Here is a 26,045-nt window from a genome sequence, read left to right as displayed (position 1 = left end):
AAATTAAATTAAAAACGGAGGGGAAAATGTGAGATTATGTGTGAGATGGTGCAGATTAGTTGAGTGTGGTGCTTTTAGGGGGACCATTAGATTAGATTGATCTAATGGCTTAGATTAGTTTATAGTTTCTATTTTAATTTTAGTTTCTATTTGATTATGTGCCTATATATGGGGCTACTTCAATAAAAACTCTCTTATAATGAAAATTAGAAACTAAAATAAAAAAAATTCTAAATCACGTCCAAACATATCATCTATGATATGCAAATTGATCTTTTGGAAATTAAGAAAAATACAGTAAAGTCGGAATAAAAAAACTTACTGTTAGACGAGAAAAATCAAATTAAAAACGGAGGGGAAAAACCGTGATTCTGTGTTGTATGGTATAGTTTAATCATGTTTGCCGCTTATAGGGAGCCATTAGATTAGATAAATATAGTGATTTAGATTAGTTTTTTAGTTTCTATTCCAAATTTGGGTTTTTATTTGATTATTTGCCTATATATATATACAAAAATATGAATTGTTTATTTTAAATTATGTATTTATCTATTTAAATATTATATATTATAGAAATAATTTTAATAATTTTTAAAAAAAATTATTAAAATGGAACGAGATTGGGACTAAGTTTTTCTCCATGGGACGATGATGATGATACATTTTAAATCCCTTAGAGAAATCGAGACAAATATCACATATTTTTTTATGCGGGGTGAATTCGATAATTGAAATTCTCGCCCGAATATGTCCCCGAAAAAACCTTCCAAAATACCGAGATAAGCTGAGGTTAAATAAAATAAAATAAGTGCGAGTTAAAAGACCCATTTACTGATTTTCATCGTGTCAAAGTGTGAGTTTCAATTATTGTCCTTACCTCATTTATTTCGTCACAAAATGTTAGGTTTTGAACGGGTTGCAGCCACAAAATTTGGAAATATACTGATTCTTTATTTGTGTACTAAAGTACTGTCACCCAAAAATTCAAAATACGAGTACTAATTATCTTCATTATTGAAATTGGTAATAGAAACTAATTAACAAATAACACGTGTTTACAATAATTCAGTGTAGTGTCGGTTTGTTTTTTATTTTTGAAAAATTTGTACTTACTCTGTTTCATTGATTTGTATATAAATTGTTTGAACACGCGGGTTAAGAACATATATAATTTAATGAGAAAAAGTAAGAATATTGGATAAAGTGATGGGTTAATCAATATTTAATATATATAATGGATGTAGTGGAAAAAATGAGTGGATGTAAGTGTGTGTTTTTAATTTTTATATTTTACTATTTTAAATAAAATTTGAGATGTATATAATTGAGCAAGAGAGTTACCAGGAGTGAAACATGTCTATAAAAGAGACCCCAATTCATTCCCTTTTTTATGAAAAACAAGAACACCTGAAGTCTTTAAAATGTCTCTAGCAGATTTTATCAGTGTTCTGTTAGTGGTTATAGCCTTATGGCTTTTCATCCATCTATTCCGAAGCTTGACCTCAAACAGTGGCCAGAAGCCACCACCCGGTCCCGTTGGTTTACCACTTTTCGGCAGTCTTTTTGAGTTGGGAAAGCTCCCACACCGCAGTCTCTACAAAATGTCCCAAAAATATGGTCCCATAATGTCCCTGCGCCTGGGCCTTATACCTACAATTGTAGTCTCCTCTCCAGCTGCAGCCGAGCTGTTTCTCAAGACCCATGACGCAGTTTTTGCTAACAGGCCCAAAGTACAGTTTTCAGACTCGAAAACCATGGCGTTTTCTGAGTTCGGTGGGTACTGGAGGGGCGTTAGAAAGTTTTGCACCATGGAGCTTCTCAGCGCCACCAAAATCGACTCGATGGCGGGGCTAAGAAAGGAGGAGCTGGGGTTTGTAGTGGAGTGGCTAAAAAACGCTGCGGGCACGGGTCAGGTGGTGAATGTTAGCGAGAAGGTATCGCGTCTAATAGAAGACATGACATGTAGAATGTTGTTAGGGAAGAGCAGGGATGACAGGTTTAACTTAACTGAGGTACTTAATGAGATGACTAAGACTACCGGAGCGTTCAATATTGCCGATTTTATACCCTTTTTAGCTCCACTTGATCTCCAGGTATTAGCTTCACAAACTTTTTCTCCATAATTATTTTAATGCATACTTCCTGTTCAATTTTATAACCCTTTTTTTTTAACTTTCCTATAAGTTCCAAAAACAATAAATTCTTAGTATATAAATTTTAATCATATTCCTTTACATTACTATATATATGTAATATTAATTAATTTCACAATTTTAAACAATTTTTTTTCCATTAAATTATATTTTTCTCACTTTACATAACACATCATACTAATTTAATGGGATCCAAAGAATTCAATAAGATCCAGAGAGTAGTTGTTTACTAATCTAGTTTATGTAACGTGGCTAATTATTTTAACACAAATAAAGAAGCATTTACTGTAGGATAAAATAAGTATATAATAAAAATAAAAATCGAAATGATGAATACCCATCATTTGCTGAAGTCCCACTATCGTAGTACATGCCGTGGTCCCGGGTCTAATTTGGTTCTATTTTGGTACTCCCTCAATCTCCCCATTTTGACTTTTCGAACCGTTCATGATAAATGATTGACTATTAATTTACATTTAATCTATAAAATCAAACATAGTCATGAGTGATTTCGTTGAATTCATATTTATGAGTATTTTAATATAATTATATTTTTATATTTAATATTAATACGAAATTAAAAATATTAATAATTAAAAATATATATTGACAAACGTGTACAACACAAATAGGAAACATTTGTAGGGACGGAAGGAAAAGAAATTCGAGAAGGCCCGAGCAACGCGGCTCACCATACATCTTGGAATGTTTGAGCAGCCGCCCTTGTCCGTATCTCTGTAGAATGTTGAGTGTTCGATAAAGGTTTTTGATTGACTTTCCTAGATTATATTTTAACAAAAAATAATATTATTGATACTAAATTTGTTGTCGAATTATGTTTTTAAAATTTTAGTTAATAAGATTAATATTAATTTACAGAATTTAATTTATTTATAAGATAATAATCAATACCTAGATGATATATTACAATTTGTAAACCGTTTCGTTAGCGATTTTGAAAAGTGAAAAGAAATTAAAAAAGTTTTTTCTGTCTAATGCACGTCAAATAACAAAATAATTAAATAATTTATTGGAAAAATTAGGTTATTATTACAAGAACAATCAAAGTTATATACAAAATTAAAATATAAGATAATGAAATCTAACTGGTAAACATTATAAAAATCTCTTCCCAGATTAGTGGAGCTCTCAAATTTGTATTAAAAATTACTATCATTTATTTTATTTATATTTACTAATTATTTATTGGTTATGAACAGAATAACACGTTTATTTTATTTTCAGTTTGGGACCCCAAGTTAGCCAGTAAACTGTGATTATCATAATATTGCTACTAACCCTCTAAAAAGTCTAGTTCTCAAAAATTGATGAGTAACCTCTTACCTATTCTCCAAAATAAAATTACAAGACATTCTAAAAGCATCCAAATTTTTTTTATCTAATACTTATATGTCACATATTTAATTAGTAAGTTTATCAATAAGAGTAATGCTAGAGGCACAAAAAATTATACAAAAAAATTGTTACAAAATGACGTGTCATGGCTAACGTGGCAGTATGAAATGTTTTATTGATGTTTTTGATGTAAATACAGGAGGTCCATTTTCATATAGTCAATAAAAGGCTACACATGACATTTTGTAATTTTTTTGGAACCAATTTGATACCCCTAATATTTTCCTACCAATAATTATCACAGGACAAATTAAAGCGTGCCAACTTATCATTTGCCTAGCTAGTATATATTTAGCTTCTTATTCTTCAATTCAATAACTTACGAAGTAATATCATGCTGAATTAACTATATTTGTGATAGGGACTTGTTCGGAAGACCAAAGTTACTGGCAAGGCATTGGACAAAATCTTGGAAGCCATCATTGATGAACATGAACAAGAAGCTAATGAAGGCTATGAAAAGCCTAATAAGGACTTTGTTGATGTCCTCCTCTCTTTAAAAAGCAATCCTCCAAGTATCCATGAGCAACTAGCCAAAAACATTGACCGCTCAAACATCAAGGCCATCATTTTAGACATCATTTTCGGATCTGTAGAAACCTCCATAACTGCGATCGAATGGATTATGGCAGAACTCCTACGACACAGAAGGGTGATGAAACTGGTCCAAGAAGAAATCCGAAATGTGATAGGAGATAGCGAATTTATAGAAGAATCGCATTTGTCAAAACTAGACTACTTGCATATGGTAGTCAAGGAAAGTATGAGATTACATCCGATAATCCCGTTGCTAATTCCTCATGAGTCCATGGAGGACATTGTGGTTGATGGATATTACATAAAGAAGAAATCTCGCATTATCATTAATAGTTGGGGGCTCGGACATGATCCTAAAAATTGGTCAGAAAATGTGGAAGAATTCATTCCCGAGAGATTTTTAGATAGTAATATTGATCTTCGAGGAAAGAATTTTGAACTAATACCGTTTGGTTCAGGTCGAAGAGGTTGTCCAGGTATGTACTTGGGCCTAACAAATGTTAAGCTGGTGGTTGCTCAATTGGTTCACAGCTTCGACTGGGAGCTACCTTATGGCATGTCACCAGATGAGTTAAATATGGATGAAATTTTTGGTTTGTCGTTGCCCAGAGCAAAGCATCTTCTGGCCATACCCAAGATTCGCCAATGTTAAATTGTCATGCGATAGACAGTATATTGGATACAGCTCTGTCTGGTAGCTGTGTAAAAATAAACTGTTTGTTGTTTCGACAAGTTATTATGTAAAATAAAGTTGTATTATTGTTAAAAACTGTTGTTTTCGTGTAAAAAATCAGTTAGGCTTATAAATCTCTTGTTGCAATAAACTTGGCTCTTATAATAGCAGCTGTGATAGAAATCTAAAAAGTAAAATCAAATTTAGTATTTGATCTACCCTGAGAAAATGTTTCACTTGTTAATAAACATTGTTGATGCTATCTGTAATATGTTAACAAGTGTTTTCTTTCTTCTTCATTCAATCTTTTTATCTTATTTATTTTTCTTAATTTTAGAACCCATTATTTTTATAATCATAGACTAAAACTTATAATATGCTATATTGACTCCATAATCAACGACTACTTTCCAAAATCTTTAACATATGTTTTCATTTTTCTTCTTTCAGTATTTTTAAATATTCGTCATCTTATTGATTTTTCAGAATCTTAGAACCTTTATTTCTTTAATCATAAACTAAAACTTCTAATATTCTTCCTTGACTCGATAATTATAATTAATTTTCAAAATCTTTAAGATGTGTTTTCTTACATCTTCATTCAATCTCTTTGAAAATGTGTAATCTTATTGATTTTTCAGAATTTTAAAACCTTTTTTGTTCTTCAATCAATTGCTAAAATTTCTACCCCTTCATCCCAAATTAGTTGTCTCATCTAATTTTTACACGTATTTTAAGATGACTTGATAGTATACTGTTGGATCAAAAGGAGAAGGCCCAAAAGAGTTACATTTAGAACAGTTATTAGCTATTAATGTAAAGCCCAAGAAGGCCCACTTTGTATCAAAAAGCCCATTTGGGATTCAGTATAAATAAGACAGAACAACCTCATTTTAAGGGGTTGGCTCATTAAGTAAAGAAGATCACTCCTTATAATTGAGTCTCATATATTAATAAATATTGTAGGCACAACATTTGGCGCTAGAGGAGGGCTTTACTTTGTAGATCCAACCAAAGATGATCGTTGAAGAGATTGATCCGGCAACAGCCGGACCAACTCAGGTGAAAGAACTAGTGGAACGGCATCCATCTCAAGAAATTTTATCAGTAACATGCTCCTATGTGTAATATTTGAAACTTCAAGGCTACAACTGCCCTACCAAAATTAACCCTCGATGCAATGAGGGTCGTTATGAGATCCCCATCGAGGGACACTTAATTTATGATAATGAAAGCTTTTAAGTTGTCTTTCGAATTTTCAACTATACTTAAAGGCCCCTCAAATAAGAAAGACGTATGAAAAGAAAAATATACTTACACAAAACATGAGTTGTAACTCTTTAAAAAGGGCATTTATATGAAACAAATTCTCCAAATTTCACGAACTCATGATAAGATCTCATGAATTGATCAAGAAAAAAAAAACATACCTAGTTTCCGGTCATTTCACTGAGAACACACCTAGTTGATATTTTGAACTTAATCGTTTTCTAGACGGAAGTATGGAAAAATAACAGTTCAATGCTTACTTGTAGCAGTGTACGTGCTACATCTTCAATATTCAGATTAAAAGAATTCTCATGCCAAAAATTAAAAGGATAGATTTTCACCCAAGCTAGGGCTTACTTTTCTCTCTATCCACTCAACATTAGAGTGCTTAACACTTAAGTTTTATCACAGAATACAACATAATCCGGGAGTGAAAGGGGATATACGCAGCTTTGATTTCAGCAATAATCTTGCGAAAACTGTAAAATGTTGTTTCAAGTAAATACCATTACCAAATACCAACAGGAATAACAAATCAATTCAAAAATCATCCAGCAAATAGAAAAGGTCCAAAAGTGTTATTATTATTACATCACAACGGGGCATTCCCCGCCTTCAAGCATCATCGTTAGGAGGAGGATCCTGGGCAGTCTTCCTGGCTTGAGCAAAATCACGAATATAATCGTCAAATGTATGACCAGCTATATCAACCCCGGCACTCGACAATCTAGTCAAACAACGACCATAACCTTCACCCAACGCTCTTGCGATATCCTCAATATTCTTCTCCAGCTCCACCTTCATCTGACAATTATCCTCAATCAAGGTTTGGTTTGAAGCAGCTAGGTCCGTAAGGTCCTTCTCAGCCTTCTCCCACATTTTTTTCTCATCGTCCCTCGACAGAGTAACATTGCGTAAGGCTTCCTCCAATTCAGCTACCTTCCTGTTAGAAACATCACGCTCTGCTTCCAACTCGTTAACCCGTGTGCTCAGCTGAGTATTAGCCACCGTCAACTCACTTGCCAGGCGATCCAACGCCAAATACAAATTCTCGAATCTCTTCTTCTCTCGAGTCATCGAACCAAGATCAGCGCTAAGCTTAGAGCTCGCCCCGCCATCACAATCATTCTTAAATTCACTCATAATGTAAGTGAAATCTGAAAGGAACTAGAAACAAAACAAAATACATACGTTAAAACGAAACTATAAAATCAAACAAGAAACAATATTGGGCATCATAGATGCATACCCGACCAACACGACCCATACATCTATCCACCAAGTCACTGCGCTTCTTGGCAGAATAAGACACCATATCTTGGGGAAGCTGGAAGGCCCTAAAAACCTGTAATGGCATTGTCGAGCCTCCGGTCCACCTCTCGTTAGGCTGAATCTCCTCGCGTACGACATCCCTCGATGCATTGACGTCTGAAGACGTCTTCAAAAGCCCCTTCCCTCCATGATTGTCAGCGTTTTATTCAACGGAGCACGTTCATCCACAACCCTCGCACCATCGACATCCGAACGCTGCCTCTTTCTAGGCACCAGCTCTGGGTCGTCCGCAACAACTTCTTCACGATCCTCTACAACCCGATCACCATTGTCATCCAGCAATTCAATGGAAACAGACCCACCAACTTTGGAATCCCCAACATTCGAACCGCCAACCCTCGGCCCCTCGCGAGCCGACCCACTTGCCTTCTGAATTAAGAACATCATAGCCTTATCCATTTTTCTCCCTCGAACTCCGCTGTCAAGAACGTTCTTCAAAGAACTTCCAGCAACTGCAGAAAAGATGATTCTTAGTTAAACAATAAAAAAAAACAAACAACAGAACAAGAGCAAAAAGTCAGACATAAAGGGAACATATCCTTACGAGAATGACTCTCCAAAAATGCACTTTCCTTCAGCTGCAAATGGGAATACAAAGACATCGTCCCATGAAAATCATCCAAAAATTCAGAATCATACTTGTCTAGTCTATTCAAAGCATCAAGGGCCTCTCGACTAACTTGACGACAGGACTGCACAAACTCTAAGTCAGAACCCCCAAAATACGACCACTTAGCGTGATACCCTGAGTTTGATGAACGAACACTAACTATCTTCATTCGCTTATGCCGCGAATCAAAATAAACTTGACCCTCGTGATGCCGAACCCCATAAATAGAAAAGAATAACGGATTCGTAGGAACCCGACCCTTTTCGTGACACAACGCAATAAAACCATTTACTTGAGCAACAGAATTGGGAGTCAGTTGCGCGACACCACACACTATCGCTTCGAAAAGGGCTAACTGGAAAGGGTGCATCGGAAGTCGAAGTCCAAACTCAAAAAACAACAAAGGGATTCCATGCATGCCATACTCTGGCATCTTCCAGACTCGATCATTAGGACCCGGAACCCGATACCTATACCCGTTATCAAAATCGACCCAGTTCTCTAATTTACTCGAAGACACGGGCTTATTCACATAAAAACTAATATAATCTAAACTCGGTTTATCCCCAAATTCACGCCTACCCATCGATAAATTATCTGCTAATTTTCGTTTCCTAAACGCTATAGTCCTGGGACTCAAAGGAACGAGATCCCGAGGGGCACAATCGTCTCTAAACAACTCACCCTCATTCATAAAGTCAAAGGAATTGCAATTTGCTAGGTTCTCAGGAATCTCTAGGTGGTCAAGATTAAGCAAAGATTCTTGATCCCCCTCATCGAGAGGCCTCTTTTCAGGATTCCGGTCAGACACGGTCTCAACAGAGGCTGAAGAACTATCCATGACACCAAAACGAAAACAATAAAAAAGAAAAAAGGAAGAACAAAGAAGAACTATGGGAAGAGAAGGGAAACCCACACAACAAACACAATCGAATTAGACTCGATACCACGAAATAAGTTAAGGAAACGAAAAAGAAAAGAGAAAGTTGGAGAAGAAAAGAAACTTACAGCCGGGAGATGAAATGGCGGAGCAGCGGTTGAACCTTTAAGAAATCCGGAGAGAAACTGAATGGTTTTTTGGCTTCCCCCAATTAAAAAAAAAGAAAGAAAAGGGGAAAGAGTGAAAGAAAATATAAAAAAAAACAAACAAAACACAACAGTTATACACGTGCTAAACACATACACACGCGCCAAAAAAACAATCATAAAAAATCAATCAAATCAAAAAGTTTCTGATTTTATATTAAAATTGTCTTTCTTTTTTCTTTTTTTCTTTTCTTTTTCTCAGGCGGTGAATCAGAAACAGCAAATCTGAAGATATTGCAAGAAAAAGGGGGGGACAAATGTTGGACCAAAAGGAGAAGGCCCAAAGGAGTTACATTTAGAACATTTATTAGCTATTAATTAGCTATTAATGTAAAGCCCAAGAAGGCCCACTTTGTATCAAAAAGCTCATTTGGGATTTAGTATAAATAAGACAGAACAACCTCATTTTAAGGGGTTGACTCATTAAGTAAAGAAGATCACTCCTTGTAATTGAGTCTCATATATTAATAAATATTGTAGGCACAACATATACCTCCTTTGATTATTTTATAAATTTTCTTTTTGTAAAAAAAGTTAAATCTTAAAATTTAGAATATTAGAAGGTTTAGTTTGAAAATTAATCATGATTTTGAAAACACATCTCCTTTTTCTTTTATTATTTACAAAAAAGAGTTGATAAAAATATGCTAGGATTAAACCACAATTAATCTGGGATGTAGGAGTAATATTTAACTTTCCACATGATAATCACTAGACCTGACAAAATTGGTCTGAATCCGAAAAACCGAACCGAAATCTATGAATTCGAGATCCGAATTATATACTCCGAAAATTATCCGAAAACCAAATTAAACCGATCTGAAAATTTAACCGAAAATGATCTGAAATACTAGATCCGATTATAAGTTGGAACCGAACAAAACCGAGATAATATTCAAACCGAATATGATCCGAAATAAGCAAAATTCATACTAAAATGTATCTTATATTCATGATAATTTGATTATTTAATTATAAATTAATGTAAAAGTGCATTATATTATATTAAAAGTCCTACATTTATTAAAAAGATATTTTTTTAAGTCTCAAAACATGAAAAAATAAATAAGTTATGATCCGAAATATCCGAACCGAATTTAATCCGAACCGAATTTTGTCCGATTTTTATCCGAATTTCATCCGCTTTTGATCCGAATTACACCCGAACCGATTCACATCCGATCCGATCCGAATGACCTCCAGTTATATCATAATCCGAAAGTGGAACCGATCAGAAATAGATCCGATCAAAAACCGATCCGAAATAGATCTGATCCAAAACCGATCCGGTTATCCGATTTGTCAGGTCTAATAATCACCGATTACTTTTCAAAATCTTTACTAACCGTCATTATACTACCCCGCCCTGATTACATTGTCCATCGCCGAGTCCTGTAATATTGCATTTGATTTTGAATATTTTTCTTGTGATTTGATTTATGAAAAGATGAACTTTACAATACACTGATACAAATAACACTGCAATATGTTTGTCACGAATAAATTTAAATTTTATCAAGTGAATATTATATCAGAGACCACCACGTATTAGCAGTTTTGGTACTAGTTTCTCCTTTCTAATAAGCAAATAAATAAACTCTGATGCATCGCATTTCAACATATTAACTGATTCATGAACCTTCCCCGCAGACAAGGCACCACCACGTGTTAGAAAAACAGCCCCGCGACACTCTCCCCAAGTTGACACAAAAAGATGGTCCCATAATGTCTTCGTCTCTTCTCAAGCTACAGCCGAGCTCTTCGTCACGACCCACGACATCATTTTTGCTAGCCCTCCCAAAATTCAACTCCCGGATTATTTTCGGGGTGTCACCATTTTAGGCATGATTTTTACAGAGTATGCTCCTTCTGGCGTAGCGTCAGAAAGTCGGGGTTGCTGAAAAGAGCTACCAGGGCGTGCGAGGTGGTACATGTTAGTAACAAGGAGATCTTGTAATTAAAAGATGAGGGGAGGATCTAGTAGAGATATTAGAGGACGGGGACATGGGACACGGGTCCCTTAAAACAAAATTTTATATCTTTTTATCATTAATTTTCTCGAAAATACATGAACCTGCTATGATAATTCAAAAAAATTGAAGGATATCTTCACAAAATAAAGATGGTGTCCCCTGAACGTGTCAATTCGTTCGTGTCGTATAATTTCGTGCCGTGTATTTTCGTGTTTCATATATTTGAAGACCAAACACAAAACCAACATGTTTAGGGTTCGTGTACTTTCGTTTCGTGTTTTTCGTGTAAAATTGAATATTAGTAGCAATTAAAATAAAACAATAAAAAATAAAAAAATAAGATTTTTAGGTAAAAATTTTACGAAATATATTAAAAATATATGTATTTAGATCATATTTATATACATATTATATAATTAAATAATATTTTAAAAATAAAATATGCATATATCTAATAAAATATACATATATTTATTATAAATATTAATATTTAAGCATAATATTCATTTATGTCATATATTTCGTGTCGTGTACTTAAAGATAAAACACAAAACCGATACTAAATCTCGGTCGTGTATTTTCGTGTCGTGTATTAAAAAAAACAAACACAAACACTAAATTTTCGTGTCGTTTCGTGTCTTATAAGTCGTGTTGCGTCCAAAATTGCCAGATATAATGTCCCCCACCCCGGAATTTGATTCCGGGATCCACCCAGATATGATGATGTTTAACTAGTACTCTATTTTTTTATCGTTTTGACTTTTGCATACATTTCAATCTGCTTTGACCGGATAGTTAGAAATATGATTTTTTTTGTGAATTAAAATATAAGTTGTTTATTTTTATTTAAAAAAAAAATTACAGATGATAATTCTAACTAACCGATAAAATCACATTGTGGGTAAAAGTCAAAGCGATAAAAAAATGGAGAGATTATATTTTTGTTATCAGGGAATAAATAAGCGGCTAAATGGTACTCACAGGGCAATTGATGAAATATTGAAAATTGTCATTCATGATCATGAACAAGATGCTGTGACTGGTCACAATAAGCTTGATAGGGACTGTCTTGACGTCATTTCTTCTAGTTTTAGAAAACAGGCCTAGCATTACTCCCGGTTAGGGCCGAACATTAATGGATCAAAATATATCAAAGCAATTGTGTTGGACATAATAATATACGAAGGAACTTATAATTATAATTTATATATCAAACTGACTGATAATCATAGTAGGAAAAGTATGCAGGACAAAATTAATTTAGCTGGCCCATGTTTTGTAGGATTATAAGCTAGTATTAGTTAGGGTGCACATGAGTCGGGTTGGCTGGGTTAAAATCATTTTAGCGACCCGACCCAATTAAATCGGTTTGAAAATTCATAACCCGACCCATAAAAAATAAAAATGTAACTCAACCCTACCTTTTATTCATCGGGTTGGTTCGATTTGGTAACCATCGTAACAACTTAATGTTCAAATCACGTGAACCAAGATAAACCTCTTGCAAATCACGTGAATCAAGGTACACTGCATTTTAAGCGATATGCTCTAGCTAAGGAGGCATAATCATAAATTCTCCTTCCGTGGGATTCGAACCTGTGACCAAGAGGATAATTATCCCCTTTTTAACCAACTGAGTCAATTCTTGGGTTGAACGGTTTGTTAAAAGATATTTAAAATAAATAATTGATAGAAAACATATTTATGATATGAGACTACCTGCGGAGACATACGAATCCGCAAATAAGATCATGTTATGTGTCATTCGAGAATACTTTTTTAGATATCTTTCGAGATACATAGCAATACTCTACATTAAACTTTTAGGTTTATTTGTAGTAAAATGTGTTGTATACACAAAAATGTACAAAGAATCTCTAATGGTGTATGAAAAACAAATTATATAATTAACTATAATTGATATGTAACAAATTTAGTTTGAGATTGAACAACATATTAATACAAGAAGTATAGAATAGATATGTACATAGTACATATATTTACACGAATAAATTAAAAATCGGGTTGGTTGGTTTGGTTAAAATTAACTTAAAATTCATACCCAACCCATTAAAGTCGGGTTGACATATTTTTAACTCAACCTAATATCGAGATATAACGGTTAGATTTAATCGGCCGAAAATAGGGTTGGGTTGGGTCGGTTTTGTCAACCCACGTGCACCCGATTAGCCTGTTTGCCTATATTTTTTTATCCTTAATCTCTGATGTTTGCCTCTCTTTTTTACGTATAATTGTTTGTGTAAGCTTATCAAAATACTTGGTGTACGTTTGAGAAATCTTAAAATAAGTAACTTATAATTTAAAATGAATAAGGGTCTTATAAGTGATAAATAGATAAATACTTATAAGTTAAATAAGTGTTTGGTTAAATGTCGGAATATTTGTTACTTAACTAAGCTAAAATAAATAAATTTCAAATATAATTATCTTAATTCGTAAATTTTAAATTAGAATGACATGTAAAAACATAAATTTTAAAACAAAAATTAATAAAAAAGTGAAAAATGAAAAATAAGTTGAGAAAAAATACGTCATTGCTAACTTTCAACTTATCAACTTATAAGTTATAAATTCAACTTATAAGTTGGGTCGACAAATATTCGTCGATAAATACTTATTGCCTTATAAGCCAATAAGTCACTTAAACGGGAGTGGCCCAACATGCCTTTAGTTGACATGTGAAATTGGTTTTTTATTGTCCGTGTAAGCTTATCAAGATGCTTGGTTGACTTTATTCGCCATACCAACTCGGTAATACATGCCCATGTTTGTATTATGCTACTCCCTTTAAATTTCCAGTTTGTTTATACTTTCCTCTTTTAATTGTTTATATTTCAAAAATTTTCAAAAATAGTAAAGTTTTTACTTCCTCCGTCTCATTTTATCTGGCTATCTTACTATTTTTATTTGTCCCAAAATTATGTCCGTATTTCCATTTTTATCAAGTTAATTCCATTTATACCCTTCTTTAATTTAAACGGAAAGTCTCATTTTTATTGATTAATGAGCTAGATTAATGGATACACCTATATCAATCTCTTAACATATTAAATACATTCATGTTTCCAACATAAATTTAAGTGTTAAACACACAAGTGATAGCAAAAATTTCCCTACAGAAATTTTCATCCATATACGGGTACACACCAAAATTTAGCTATCTTTTTTTCCCTTAACTTGTTCCGTAAATTCAAAAAGTAATTTTTATTAAGAAAATAAGAAGTACAGTAAGCAATCACAACAACTATCACAAAAAAAATCAAAGTTTAACAATTATTCATTTTATAGCAAAATAATTGCATTCTTAATTAGTCACTTCTTCTATTTACAAAATTTTATTTAATAAAGAAATCAATTAAAATTATTGCATTTTAAATTGAATTTTACTTAAAAAATTCAATTTCAATACTTTATCTAGTAACATACATAAAAAATAACATATAAAACTATTATAAATATCATATAAAAAATCCAAAAAAACTTATAATTCATGTGTAAAAGTTCTATGAAATAAAAAGAAATCAAATTTAAATTATTATATTGTAAATTGAATTTTACTTAAAAAAATTCAATACTTTATCTAGTAACATACAAAAAAAATATATAAGAAACTATTATAAATATCATATAAAAATTGCAAAGAACTTATAATTTATGTGTAAAATCTATGAAATAAATAACAAAATTTTATTTAACAAATAAATCAAATTTAAATTATTGTATTTTAAATTAAATTTTACATAAAAAATTTAATACTTTATCTAGCAACATATACAGAAAATAATAGAGGAAACTATTATAAATATCATATAAAAAATGCAAAGAACTTATAATTCATGTGTAAAAGTTCTATAAAATAAATAAAAAATTTTATTTAACAAATAAATCAAATTTAAATGATTGTATTTTAAATTAAATTTTACATAAAAAAAAATTAATACTTTATCTAGTAACATATACAGAAAATAATAGAGGAAACTATTATAAATATCATATAAAAAAATGCAAAGAACTTATAATTCATGTGTAAAAATCTATGAAATAAATAACAAAATTTTATTTAACAAATAAATCAAATTTAAATTATTGTATTTTAAATTAAATTTTACATAATTTTTGGTGTATGTGGTGGCTCATTGAGATCTCTTTTCTTCAGGTGGTGGCTTATTGAGATAAAAAAAAACTTTTTTTGTTCCCATCACAATATTCTTTTAGTTGAGATGTGGTGTAATATGGATATACATGTATATGTAGGCTATTTCACTCTCATCACACACGTATATTTACACCTGACTTTATAAATAAAGGTAATATAGTCATGTTTAGTGTAAAATTAAAGTTTCTTAATATGTGTGTAAAAGTCAAATCAGCCAAATAAAATAGGACGGATGAAATATAATATAAAAAGTAACTACGTCTACTAATTCTCTCCATTACACCCACTTTATACCTATAATATTAATTGGTTACACTATTTTACTCACTTTTTTAACTTTTCTCCATTGTTTTATTATTTTTCTTAAAATTCGTGTTTAACCCAAATGTAAACATTTGGGAGCGACTGAGGGAATATTTTGTAAGCTTCGATGAATTTCTATTTCGGTAACCGGGGAGTGAATCTTGTTGAAGTTACAATTTCATTGATGCTATATGAAATTGCTAATAATTACGTGTCCCAGTTTGTATTACCTCTAGCCTTTCTAGTATAATTTTCTCAAGCTGCATGTCAATATCATTTCCACATCTGTTTAACTTCATATACATGTCATTTTGAATGCAGCTTTGTATTTTGAGATATTCTGAGATAGAGGTCCCGTTTGACATTGTTATTCTTGACAGTTATAACGGCTTTTTGCTTAAAAACTCTTACATGTCTCGTAAATTTTAAAAATTGTTGTATGCAAAAACGCTTTTGGTCTAAAAATTTAATGTTAACAACAGTATGTTCCCTATGCTTTTGAAAAAAACTGTTTTCAGCTTTTGCAGAAATTAACTATCAGTTTCATTATCAAATTCTCTCAAAAACATTATTCTTATATATTACATCTCAAAATATACATAAATTAAAAAAAATTACCAAATAGTTATCTAATTTTCTCAACACCTTTTCCATCAACATTTTTTCTCATAGCACAACAGTTTTCAGCGGCACTCCCAAACGGAGACACAGAGTGGTAACGCTAAAAAAATGAAAAATTGCTCAAAAACATTACATTACGGACTAAACTGAGTATACATTATTGGTCAAGCATCAAATTAGTAATAATTTCGTATAAATGCATTAAATTTATAATTTTTTGTGTGAGAACGTAACAGAAAAACCGTTTTTAAAAATATACTCAAAAGCATAATTTTATTTAGCTCTTTATCACTGCTACGTGAGGATGTACATAAAAATAAAAATAAAAGTCGCAAGTTGCAACTTGCAAGTGGTAACTTGGGACTTTAAGACGAGAAAAATTGCAGAGCCATTTGTCTTTGAAAATACAAATGCATTTAAAGGCAAAAGCATTCAGCATAACCATATGGGATAATTATAGTAGTTTTGGGTTTCCCTTGTAGGTAGAGCCGGCCAAATGTGCGGGTTTGAACCGCACATTCGGGACCGGTTCGTACGGAAATCGGAAAAAATTCGGACCGAACCGGACCGGTTTAAACCCGTCTAACTCGCTAAATTAGGTGAACCGAATACGAATTCTAATTTCAGAACCCGGAACTGCACGAGCCCGCACGAGCCAAGCCCGCACGAGCCGCACGGACCAGGCAACTCGCACAACCCGCACGAGCCCGCACAGCCAGCCCGCAAAATATTTAATGTAATTTTTTTTTTAAGTTTTAATATCATTTGATTTGTAATTTTTTAATGTTTAATGCGGTTTGTTCCGTTTTTTTCGAGAGGAGTCCTCTCACATCATTTGTAATTTTTTTTAATTAATAAAATTTATAAGAGGTACCGTCCTCTTTTTAACCAAAAACCTAAAATAATAAAATTAATTGATTATAATTATTATTTTTCGAATAAATTATATGACATAATAGAAAATAATGTTACATTTTATTAATAATTTTTTAATAAACATTGTTATACTAATTTCGAATTTTATATAGTAAAAAATATTTATTATACACACGAATTTTCTATTAAAATTATATAAGTGATTAAACTCTATATTCTATATGTTTGGACATTACATTCACATCACATGTAATGTGACATAGACATAGTAGACAGTAGAATGCACATGGATGGATGCACAGCCCGCACTCAACCCACTCAGCCCGCACTCAACACGCACAGCCCGCACTCAACCCGGTTCAACCCGCATCGCTCACGAGTCCAGTGTCGGTTACGAGTCCTTGTCTGTCGGTTCGAACCCGGCCCGGCCCGATTCGTTCAACTTGCGTGTCGGTTCAGTGTTCATGCTTCACGAGCTCAACCCGCATTCAGCCCGGCCCGGACCGCCCAACTGGCCAGCTCTACTTGTAGGTCGTGGGCTACAATCTCGTAACTAAACTCTGAGGTTGTGTTTGGTTGGGATGAATGAAATGTAATGAATGTAATTAAAGGAATTAAATGGGAGTTGGAGGGAAAATTTGAAAAAAATAATTAGATATACAAAATTGTTATGATAAGAATTGTGAAGAAAATGAGATTAATAAGAAATAGAGTATTTCATCTCAAATTGAGGGTGTTTAATTATAATGTAGGTGGATAGAAATTGAATAAGTCAAAGAATGAATTTTTCTAAAAAATAATCATTTTTCACTTAAAATCTCGTTACATTCCATTCCATCTCATTCGCCCCAACCAAACACAACATAAGCTGACAAGGCTATTTACTAATTCGAATGAGACCACATGGCTGTAGTATTAAGAGTAACTGGCCCAAACTGCCCAATAAAAAAGAATGATCGGCCCAAAATCTCAATCTCCTGACTAGTTTCTGCAATATTAAACATCTCCAATGTTGAATAATCAACTAAAAATCTTGAGTGACATGCCTTATATAGACATTATAGAGAATTTGTTAAAATTTGATTAAACGAGACTGGTTTACATTTCTGACCCGAGTAGTTTTTAACAAAAAAGAGTACAGCATAATGTTAAAGAATCGACAAATGTCTAAATAAATTTCATTTAAAAACTCTTTACATATATATAACTTGTGTAGGAAACAAATGACACACCAGCCTGTAAAAATCCCATTCTTGATCGATTTTGACTTTAACACCTGCCCATCTACACTTAGCACGGAGGATCCAGGATTTAATTACTACTGGGATTAAGAGTTACTTTTCTTTTACGCAAGCTTAATAAAAGACGATGTTTTGTGTATTCTTCAAGTAAGCTTTTCTTTCTGGTGTTTTTATAACCAAAACATTGTAGTCTATGACATGCCAAAAATTTTAAAACCAAAATCCATAGCTTGTCAAAAAAGATAACAAAATCATATGGGGAAAATGCAGAAAAATGTAAAAAGTTTGTTGGCCAAGAAAAAATATGTATAAGTTAATGCATATAGTTCATAAGACTCTCATGTAATCATGATTTACGCATTCTGTTTGAATAAATAAGAGGTTTCACACGACTCTACCAATTTTACATTACTTTCCCATGAGGCAAGATGATATCTGATACGAAATCATACTTCTTGTAACTAAAACAAGTAAGTCACTCAAGATCCGTGGCCTATATATAAGACACACTAATTCAAGTCAATATCAGATAGACAATAATTATAATTGAGTTACAATCAAAGGCAAAAATGGAGGGGTTAAGAGTTACTAGTTTAGCGGTGATTATGATAGCTGTAATGGCCATGTTAGTGTCTCCAAGCCATGCACAAGCTGTAGATTTGGACATTAAATGCCTTTTTAAGTGTGCAACTAAATGTTTTCAAAACTCAACCTCAACCGAATCAACCTTAACCTTAAGAGGGGGAACCATAAAGTGTCTTACCCAATGTTTCACTACTTGTGCAGCATCATCTCCTCCTAAATCACCCTCTCCTCCTAAAGCACCCTCTCCTCCTAAAGCACCGACGCCGCCTAAACCACCGATGCTGCAAAAACCAATAGCAACGCTACCAACCTCCCATGTTTCAGTAACTATGCCTTCATCATCCGGGTTGATGAGGTCCTGCAATTTCCAATGTGCAATTCGAAATTGTACCAGTATCGAAAGAGGTTAACCCCAATTGCCACATTATATTCAAATTTATGATAATATATCCAAATTATCTTCTAATGCTTTTAAAAATTTGTTTGTTTGTTACTTGATTGACAGAAATGGAGAAACTTAATTGCATGGAGGACTGTTTCAAATCTGCATGCGAAGATAATTAAACATTTACAATTTCTACTACTACTACTACAGACCGGCCATGTTAGGCGATAAATTGTATTATCTCAAGAAACCGAGAATACCTATTCATAAAATTATATAGCATTACATATCTGTTTCTCTTCAATTCTAGTATATTTATATTGTATTCTTCGAAATGTTATTTCACTTCGCTTATGAGTTCTGTTTCTAGCCCCGGAACTAACTTATTATAAGTACAAGATTACCACTTGTGGATAACTGTTTAATAACAAATTTTTACATATTAAAATAATAGGAAAAAAATAAGTTAAAAAGGATTTGGTATTCTTAATCTAAAACTTTAACCTAAATTTTTTAGCAAACACTTATTAGCGAACAATCTTAAAGAGAAAGAGATGAATTCTAGTTGGAAAACCCGAAAAATATTTGATGTGGGACAATGTTGGAGGTAGGGTAAACAATAAATTCGCTAATTCAATTCATATTAATCAATTTTATTCAATAAAAAGAGATTAATATTATTTATATAGAACTCCTATAATTTGATGAACTAGTAATTTGGAGATTAAGTACAATTCACTATGAAATGAAACAACTTTCTTTAATAATAACTCATACATACGTATTAATAATATAGTACCATAGATACATACATACATATATACATACATACATATTACCTATAAGATTCGTAAATAGATAATACAATTACTAAATAAAAAGCATACTTAGATATAAATAATATTATAAAGTAATTAATAACTAATTTAAGTAATTTTCACTTCGCATTATTCTCCTTTCCTTTAAAAACACTCAGCAACGAGTTTTATGATAAAGAAGAATCTATAATCCTCGAATAGGACTTTATATCTTTTGGACATGAATTTGTGGAACCCATTAAAATATATCTTCACGCTCGACTTTATAAAATTATTTTGAATTTATAAAATTGACATGCTTAACTAAATCCGTTTTGGCTTGAATTTCTTTTCACAAACAAATTTGTCATTAGTTTTAATATACTCGTCATGCTTTACTTCCGGCTAAGGTTTGATTTTATTTATGACTTCCACATGCTATGCTCTGAATCCATGTTTTTGTTAATGCCTAATAAAATTACAAGTTTGTAATTTTTTTTTTCCAATTTAGCACTTATGTCCTTTAATACCTAATACCTTTAACATTTACTTTAGTATTGACTATGTTCAAAAGCCGTAGATTTTAACATTAAATGCCCTTTTAAATGTGCATATCATTGTCTTGATGATTCTAACTTCAAGAGATTCAATCTTAAAGTGTCTTACCCATTGTTTAACTTCCTGCGCAACACCCACTCCATTACCGGCGACGCCACCAACCTCTCATGTTTTCTTTTTATGCCTTCACCATCTGGGTTGAATCCAACGCCTACATAAGGGGCGTTGAATCTAACTTATGTCCTTTTTATGCATCCAACGCCTACACAAGGGGCCTAACCCCCACAGATTAGAACTATATTTTTGACTTGATCCTTGACATACAACAAGGTACGTGGGCATCTTGTGAAGGCAGATTGAATTACGAAATACGAGAAAAGTCAAATAGAGTCTTGAGCTCACGAACCCTAGCATTAAATATACACTAATTTTTTATCCATAACATTTGGCATCATCTGTGGGAAGAAGATATCAACCATGGTAACTACACAAAGCGGAAATAATGCTTTTAAAGGAACATCGGCTGTGACTACCCAAATAATCTCATCCGCCATTGAGATTGCCCTTCAAACAACCTACTCTCAAGGGACAACGAATGCTCTAGTTCCCAATCCGAATCCCAACCACCCCCAGCTTTAGGGCGAACCCTCAAAAATTGAATCTGAATGCTCCCTTGGGGACACAATCCGCGGGTTTTGTAATGTCGACCATAGTACACCACATGCCTATAAACACCTCCTATGGAATGCCATTATATTCTGAGGCTGGAGGGAGTAGGCCACCCATACCGCCTCAACCACAGTCGTGGAATGCTCCCAATTATATTAGAGGTCTACGACCAACCAATACTGAGTGAGATGTCTCCAGAACCTATACAACTGAGGAGTGTATAGAGTCAACTGATGAGGATGCTCATCACAAGAAGAGACGTAGAGATTAAGAAGAGCCCGTTGGAGTCAAAAGCCTCGAGCCCGTAAGAGCCAGGCATTCCAAATATCAGGAAATTCAGGGAATGGCACCCCGGACTTTTGAATAAAGGATACGTGCACATGAAGCAGAAATCCTTAGGCTTAAGAGGGACATAGAGAATAGTCAGGCTCGACAGCCACCAAAGGCCAACCAAGATAGAGGCACTAGAGGAACTGCTCAAGTCATCGACTTGGAGGAGACCCCCAGGAGGAAATCGATGGATGCCCCTCGGGGAATCCCGTTTGGTTTGCGTCCCCTCGGAGACCCAGATGATCCAACCCCTCCTTCAACGGTAGAGATCATGAACACCCATATCACAAGAAAGTTCAAGATGCCCAATATAAAGGCCTATAATGGGACTGGGGATTTAGCGAATCATGTCAGGACTTTCTTCAATGTACTGCTACTGCAAGCGGTGAATGATACAATCAAATGTCGAGCTTTCCCTCAAATCTTATCAGGAATGGAACAAAGGTGGTATAGCCGCTTTCCTCCAAATTCGATTGGATCCTTTCAGGGATTTAAGTCAAGTTTTCATCAAACAGTTCATTAGCGGAAAGGTGCATGAGAAAAGCTGAGCTTCCCTCATGAGTATTGTGCAAGGAGCAAATGAGTCTTTTAGGGACTACTTGAGAGACTACTTGAGAGACTACTTGAATCATTTCACAAGGTGGCCTTGAAAGGCCCAAATCTTGATGATAAGGTAGCTATGATAACATTGTAACAAGAAATCAAGGATGAGTACTTCAAAATTTCATTGGCCAAGCGGCCACCAGAGAATATGTTATCGTTCCAAACAAGAGCAGGAAAGTATATCCAAGTTAAAGAAAGTATGAAGAAGACAATGGACTTGTATATAAGATAGTGGTGAGCAACGAGCCCGTTGGTGGCAAGAAGCGGAAGACAGACCAGGAATACAAGCAAAGGATAAGTATCCTAGAGTTAGCAAATATATTGATTCATCACTCAAGAAAGGGGGACCTGGACAAAAGTTCACTGAGTATGCTAGACTGAATGCTCCTAGGAGTCAAATCTTGATGGAAATCGAGAAAGACAGAGATGTTCACTGGCCAAAGTCCCTGAACGCTGATCCCGCCAAGCTAGATAAGAGTAAGTATTGTCAATTTCACAAGGATGCTGGCCATGACACCGGCGAGTACCGGCAACTAAATGATGAGATTGAGTTCCTTATTTAAAAAGGAAGGTTGAGTATGTACACCGAAGATGGTGAGAGAGGAGAAAGAAAAATAATGGAAAAAAGGAACTTTGACAACCGTAGGAGGGATCAAGATGATTAAGGGAAAAATCCCAAACCACGAGGACCAGTGATCAATACAATCTTTGGAGGACCAACTGCGCCTGGCTCTTCTAAGAAGTCAAGGAAAGCTTATGCACGAGAAGTCATGCACATAGTTGGAGAAGCCCCGAAAAGGGCCAAGACTGGAGTAACAATGATATTTGATGGCTCTAATTTGGAGGGGGTCAAGTTTCCCCATGATGATCCTCTAGTCATAACACCTATCATAGAAAAAAGCCCGGTAAAAAGAGTTCTTGTAGACAATGGGGCGTCAATGGATATTTTACTTTATGATACCTTTAAAAGGATGGGATATAATGATTCTCAGTTAACCCCGAATGATATGACAATTTATGGGTTTGCTGGAGTCGAATGTCCCGTTGAATGGATAATTAGACTACCTTTAACAATGGGCCAGGAGCCGAGGCAAGCTTCATAAATATTTAACTTTGTGATGGTTAAGGCTGGATCATTATATAATAAAATTATGGGAAGGACGTGTGTACATGCCTTCAAGGCAGTCTCTTAATCCTACCATTTAGTGATCAAGTTTCTAACTAAAGATAGAATATGAGAAGAAAGAGGAGACCATAAGATGGCAAGAAGCTGTTACGTAGTCTCGCTAAGGGCAGATGGAGCCGGGAGGCAGGTTCTACCAATTGAAGATATGGATGTTCGTGAAAATGATGAAAAACGAGGACAACCGGCAGAGGATTTGATCCTGATTCTTTTGGTTCCTGAAGATCCTGAAAAGGTAACTTTCATTGGAGCGTCGCTGAAGGAGCCCCTTAAAAGAAAGTAAATAAGGTTCTTGCAAGAAAATAGTGATTTATTTGCATGGTATATGCCCGAAATTGACCCTGACTTGATCATCCACAAGTTGAACGTGGATCTTAATCGGAAGACCATAAAGAAAAAAAAGGAGTTTTGCCCCTGAAAGGAAGCGAGCTATCAAGCAAGAAGTTGAGAAGCTCTTAGAGGCTGGTTTTATTGAGGAGATACACTTTCCGGAATGGTTGGAAAATCCCGTGATGATGAAGGAGACTAATCAAATGGGCCACTGAGCTCGGGGAATTTGGTATCAAGTATAAGCGTAGAACAACGATCATAGCTCTGGCTTTAGTTGACTTCTTGGTTGAATATACCATCACCAATGAAGAAGTCGGGGGGGGGGGCAGGAAGATATATCCCAAGGAATGGATGGAGAGAAGAAGATATAAAATAAGGAGTTCTAGATGCTCTATTTTGATGGGGCATCAAAAGCAAATTCAAGTGGAGCTGGCTTGGTTTTACAAAGTCCCGATTGATTCTTTATTGAATATGCTATGAAGTAAGACTTCCCCACCACGAACAAAGAGGCAGAGTATGAAGCCCTGATAGCTGGACTGGGCCTAGCTGGAACACTGAGAGTAAAAAACTTGAAAGTTTGTGAAGACTCGAAACTTTTGGTGTCCCAGGGCCAAGTACGTATGACATGTAAGAGCTGTGATGATTCAGTTTAATGAATATCACGTTGAGTACATCCCAAGGTAGAAAAATTTCAAGGCAGATGAATTGTCCAATTTTGCCTCTTCAGAGACTGATAATAGTTTTGGAAGTGTGCACTTCCGTGTTTTGAAGAAACAGATCATTGATGTTAAGTTAGTTGCCCTCATTGGGCTTGAAGAGTCTTAGATTGACCCCATCAAGGCTCACCTACAATCCGGGTGGCTCCCTAGTAGTGCAATGGAGGCACAAAAGCTGTCTATGCGAACCTTGAGATATTCTCTGATCGATGGAATTTTATACAAGATATCCTTCGTGATTCCCTACCTAAGATGCCTCAGACCCGATGAGGACCGACTAGCTTTGGAAGAGGTGCATGAAGGCATATGTGGCCAATATTTGGGGCGAAGGTCCCTAACTCACAAGATTACTCGTTTAGGATTCTATTGGCCAGAGATGATGACTGATGCCAAAGTCTAGGTCGTGAGTCCTAGTCGAGATCAATCGACTAGAGACGTTAAAATGGCCAAAATTTTGACTAGAAACCTAGTCGAAATCTAGATCGTGAGTCCTAGTCGAGATCAATCAACTAGAGACGTGAAAGTAGCCAATACTTTGACTAGAAACCTAGTCAAAATCTAGGTCGAGAGTCCTAGTCGAGATCAATCGACTCGAGATGTAAAAGTAGCCAATATTTCAATTAAAATTTTGGTCGGACCCTAGGCCTTGAGTCCTAGTCGAGATCAATCAATTAGAGACATGAAAGTGACCATAATTTTGACCAGGATCCTAGTAGAAACCCAGGTCATGAATCTTGGTCGAAAACCTTCGACTAGGATGTAGCAACATACCAAAATTTTGACCTGGATCCTAGTCGAAATCCAAGTCATAAACTCTGGTTGAAAACCTTCGACTGGGATGTAAAAGCAGACCAAAATTTCGATCTGGATCCTAGTCAAAATCCAGGTTGTGAATCATAGTCGAAAACCTTCGATTAGGATGTTGAAGCAGACCAAAATTTCGACCAGGATCCTAGTAAAATCCAAGTTGTGAATCCTGGTCGAAAAACTTCGGCTAGGATGTAAAAGCAGACATAACTTTCGACAAGGATCTTAGTTTAAAATACAGGTCGTGGATCCTGGTCAGAAAATAACAGAAAATTTGGAAAAAATTAGAAAAATGGAAAAATGAAAAAATGTTCCAGGAAAATGTTTTCTAATTATCTATAATGGTAATTGGAACAATAAGAATAAATATATTTGGGGAGCTGAGTAGATCTCGGAGCTCAAATATGTTCTGCCAAAAGGACAAGGAACCCTCTCTCAAGAGTTTTGATATTCTTAGAAGAAAGTGTGATTCAAGCCTCAAGAAAGACAAAATTGTTGTGAATGTGTAGGTCGCTCCACACTTTATGCTAAAAATGATACCCTGTAAAGCATATAGAAATTTAACTTCTACAAAATCATAAATGTTTTCCTAGAAGTTGGGGGCAAATGATAGGGGATAAAAATAATCCTAATTACGTAATAAATAAGCGCATTAATTATACATGATTTGGTTCAAAGATGAAATCTGGTTATTTAGGCTAAATAATTAATAAAGCATTAATTGGTTTTCAAGGGCCCACGGACCAAGAATTAATTATTAAATTCTGTTAGGAATAGGTTGTAGGCTTGATGATAATTTACCAAAATACCTTAGT

General features: G+C 34.3%; 2 protein-coding genes and 1 long non-coding RNA gene across 3 annotated transcripts; all 3 read left to right on the top strand.

Annotated features, from left to right (window-relative positions):
* Nucleotides 1-1,369: 1,369 nt before the first annotated feature.
* LOC141713147 (cytochrome P450 CYP736A12-like) lies at nt 1,370-5,041 on the top strand. The gene is made up of 2 exons (XM_074516435.1): nt 1,370-2,093; nt 3,931-5,041. Exons 1-2 carry the CDS (start codon nt 1,422-1,424, stop codon nt 4,756-4,758), a joined length of 1,500 nt encoding a protein of 499 aa, XP_074372536.1. The 5' UTR covers nt 1,370-1,421; the 3' UTR covers nt 4,759-5,041.
* A 13,687-nt stretch (nt 5,042-18,728) lies between these two features.
* Nucleotides 18,729-19,564, top strand: LOC141710984 (uncharacterized). Its single transcript, XR_012571173.1, has 2 exons — nt 18,729-19,257; nt 19,358-19,564. It is a non-coding gene; the product is annotated as an uncharacterized LOC141710984 (long non-coding RNA).
* A 2,214-nt stretch (nt 19,565-21,778) lies between these two features.
* On the top strand, nt 21,779-22,757 carry LOC141714855 (uncharacterized). Its single transcript, XM_074518351.1, has 2 exons — nt 21,779-22,091; nt 22,423-22,757. The coding sequence occupies exons 1-2, from the start codon at nt 21,779-21,781 to the stop codon at nt 22,755-22,757; spliced, it is 648 nt and encodes a 215-aa protein (XP_074374452.1).
* The last annotated feature ends 3,288 nt before the right edge of the window (nt 22,758-26,045 follow it).

Source organism: Apium graveolens, chromosome 3 (genome assembly GCF_009905375.1).
Source record: "Apium graveolens cultivar Ventura chromosome 3, ASM990537v1, whole genome shotgun sequence".
In the NCBI taxonomy this organism is placed as follows: domain Eukaryota; kingdom Viridiplantae; phylum Streptophyta; class Magnoliopsida; order Apiales; family Apiaceae; genus Apium; species Apium graveolens.
The sequence above is the reverse complement of the archived record's forward strand: the minus strand, read 5'-3'. Positions and strand labels throughout refer to the sequence as shown.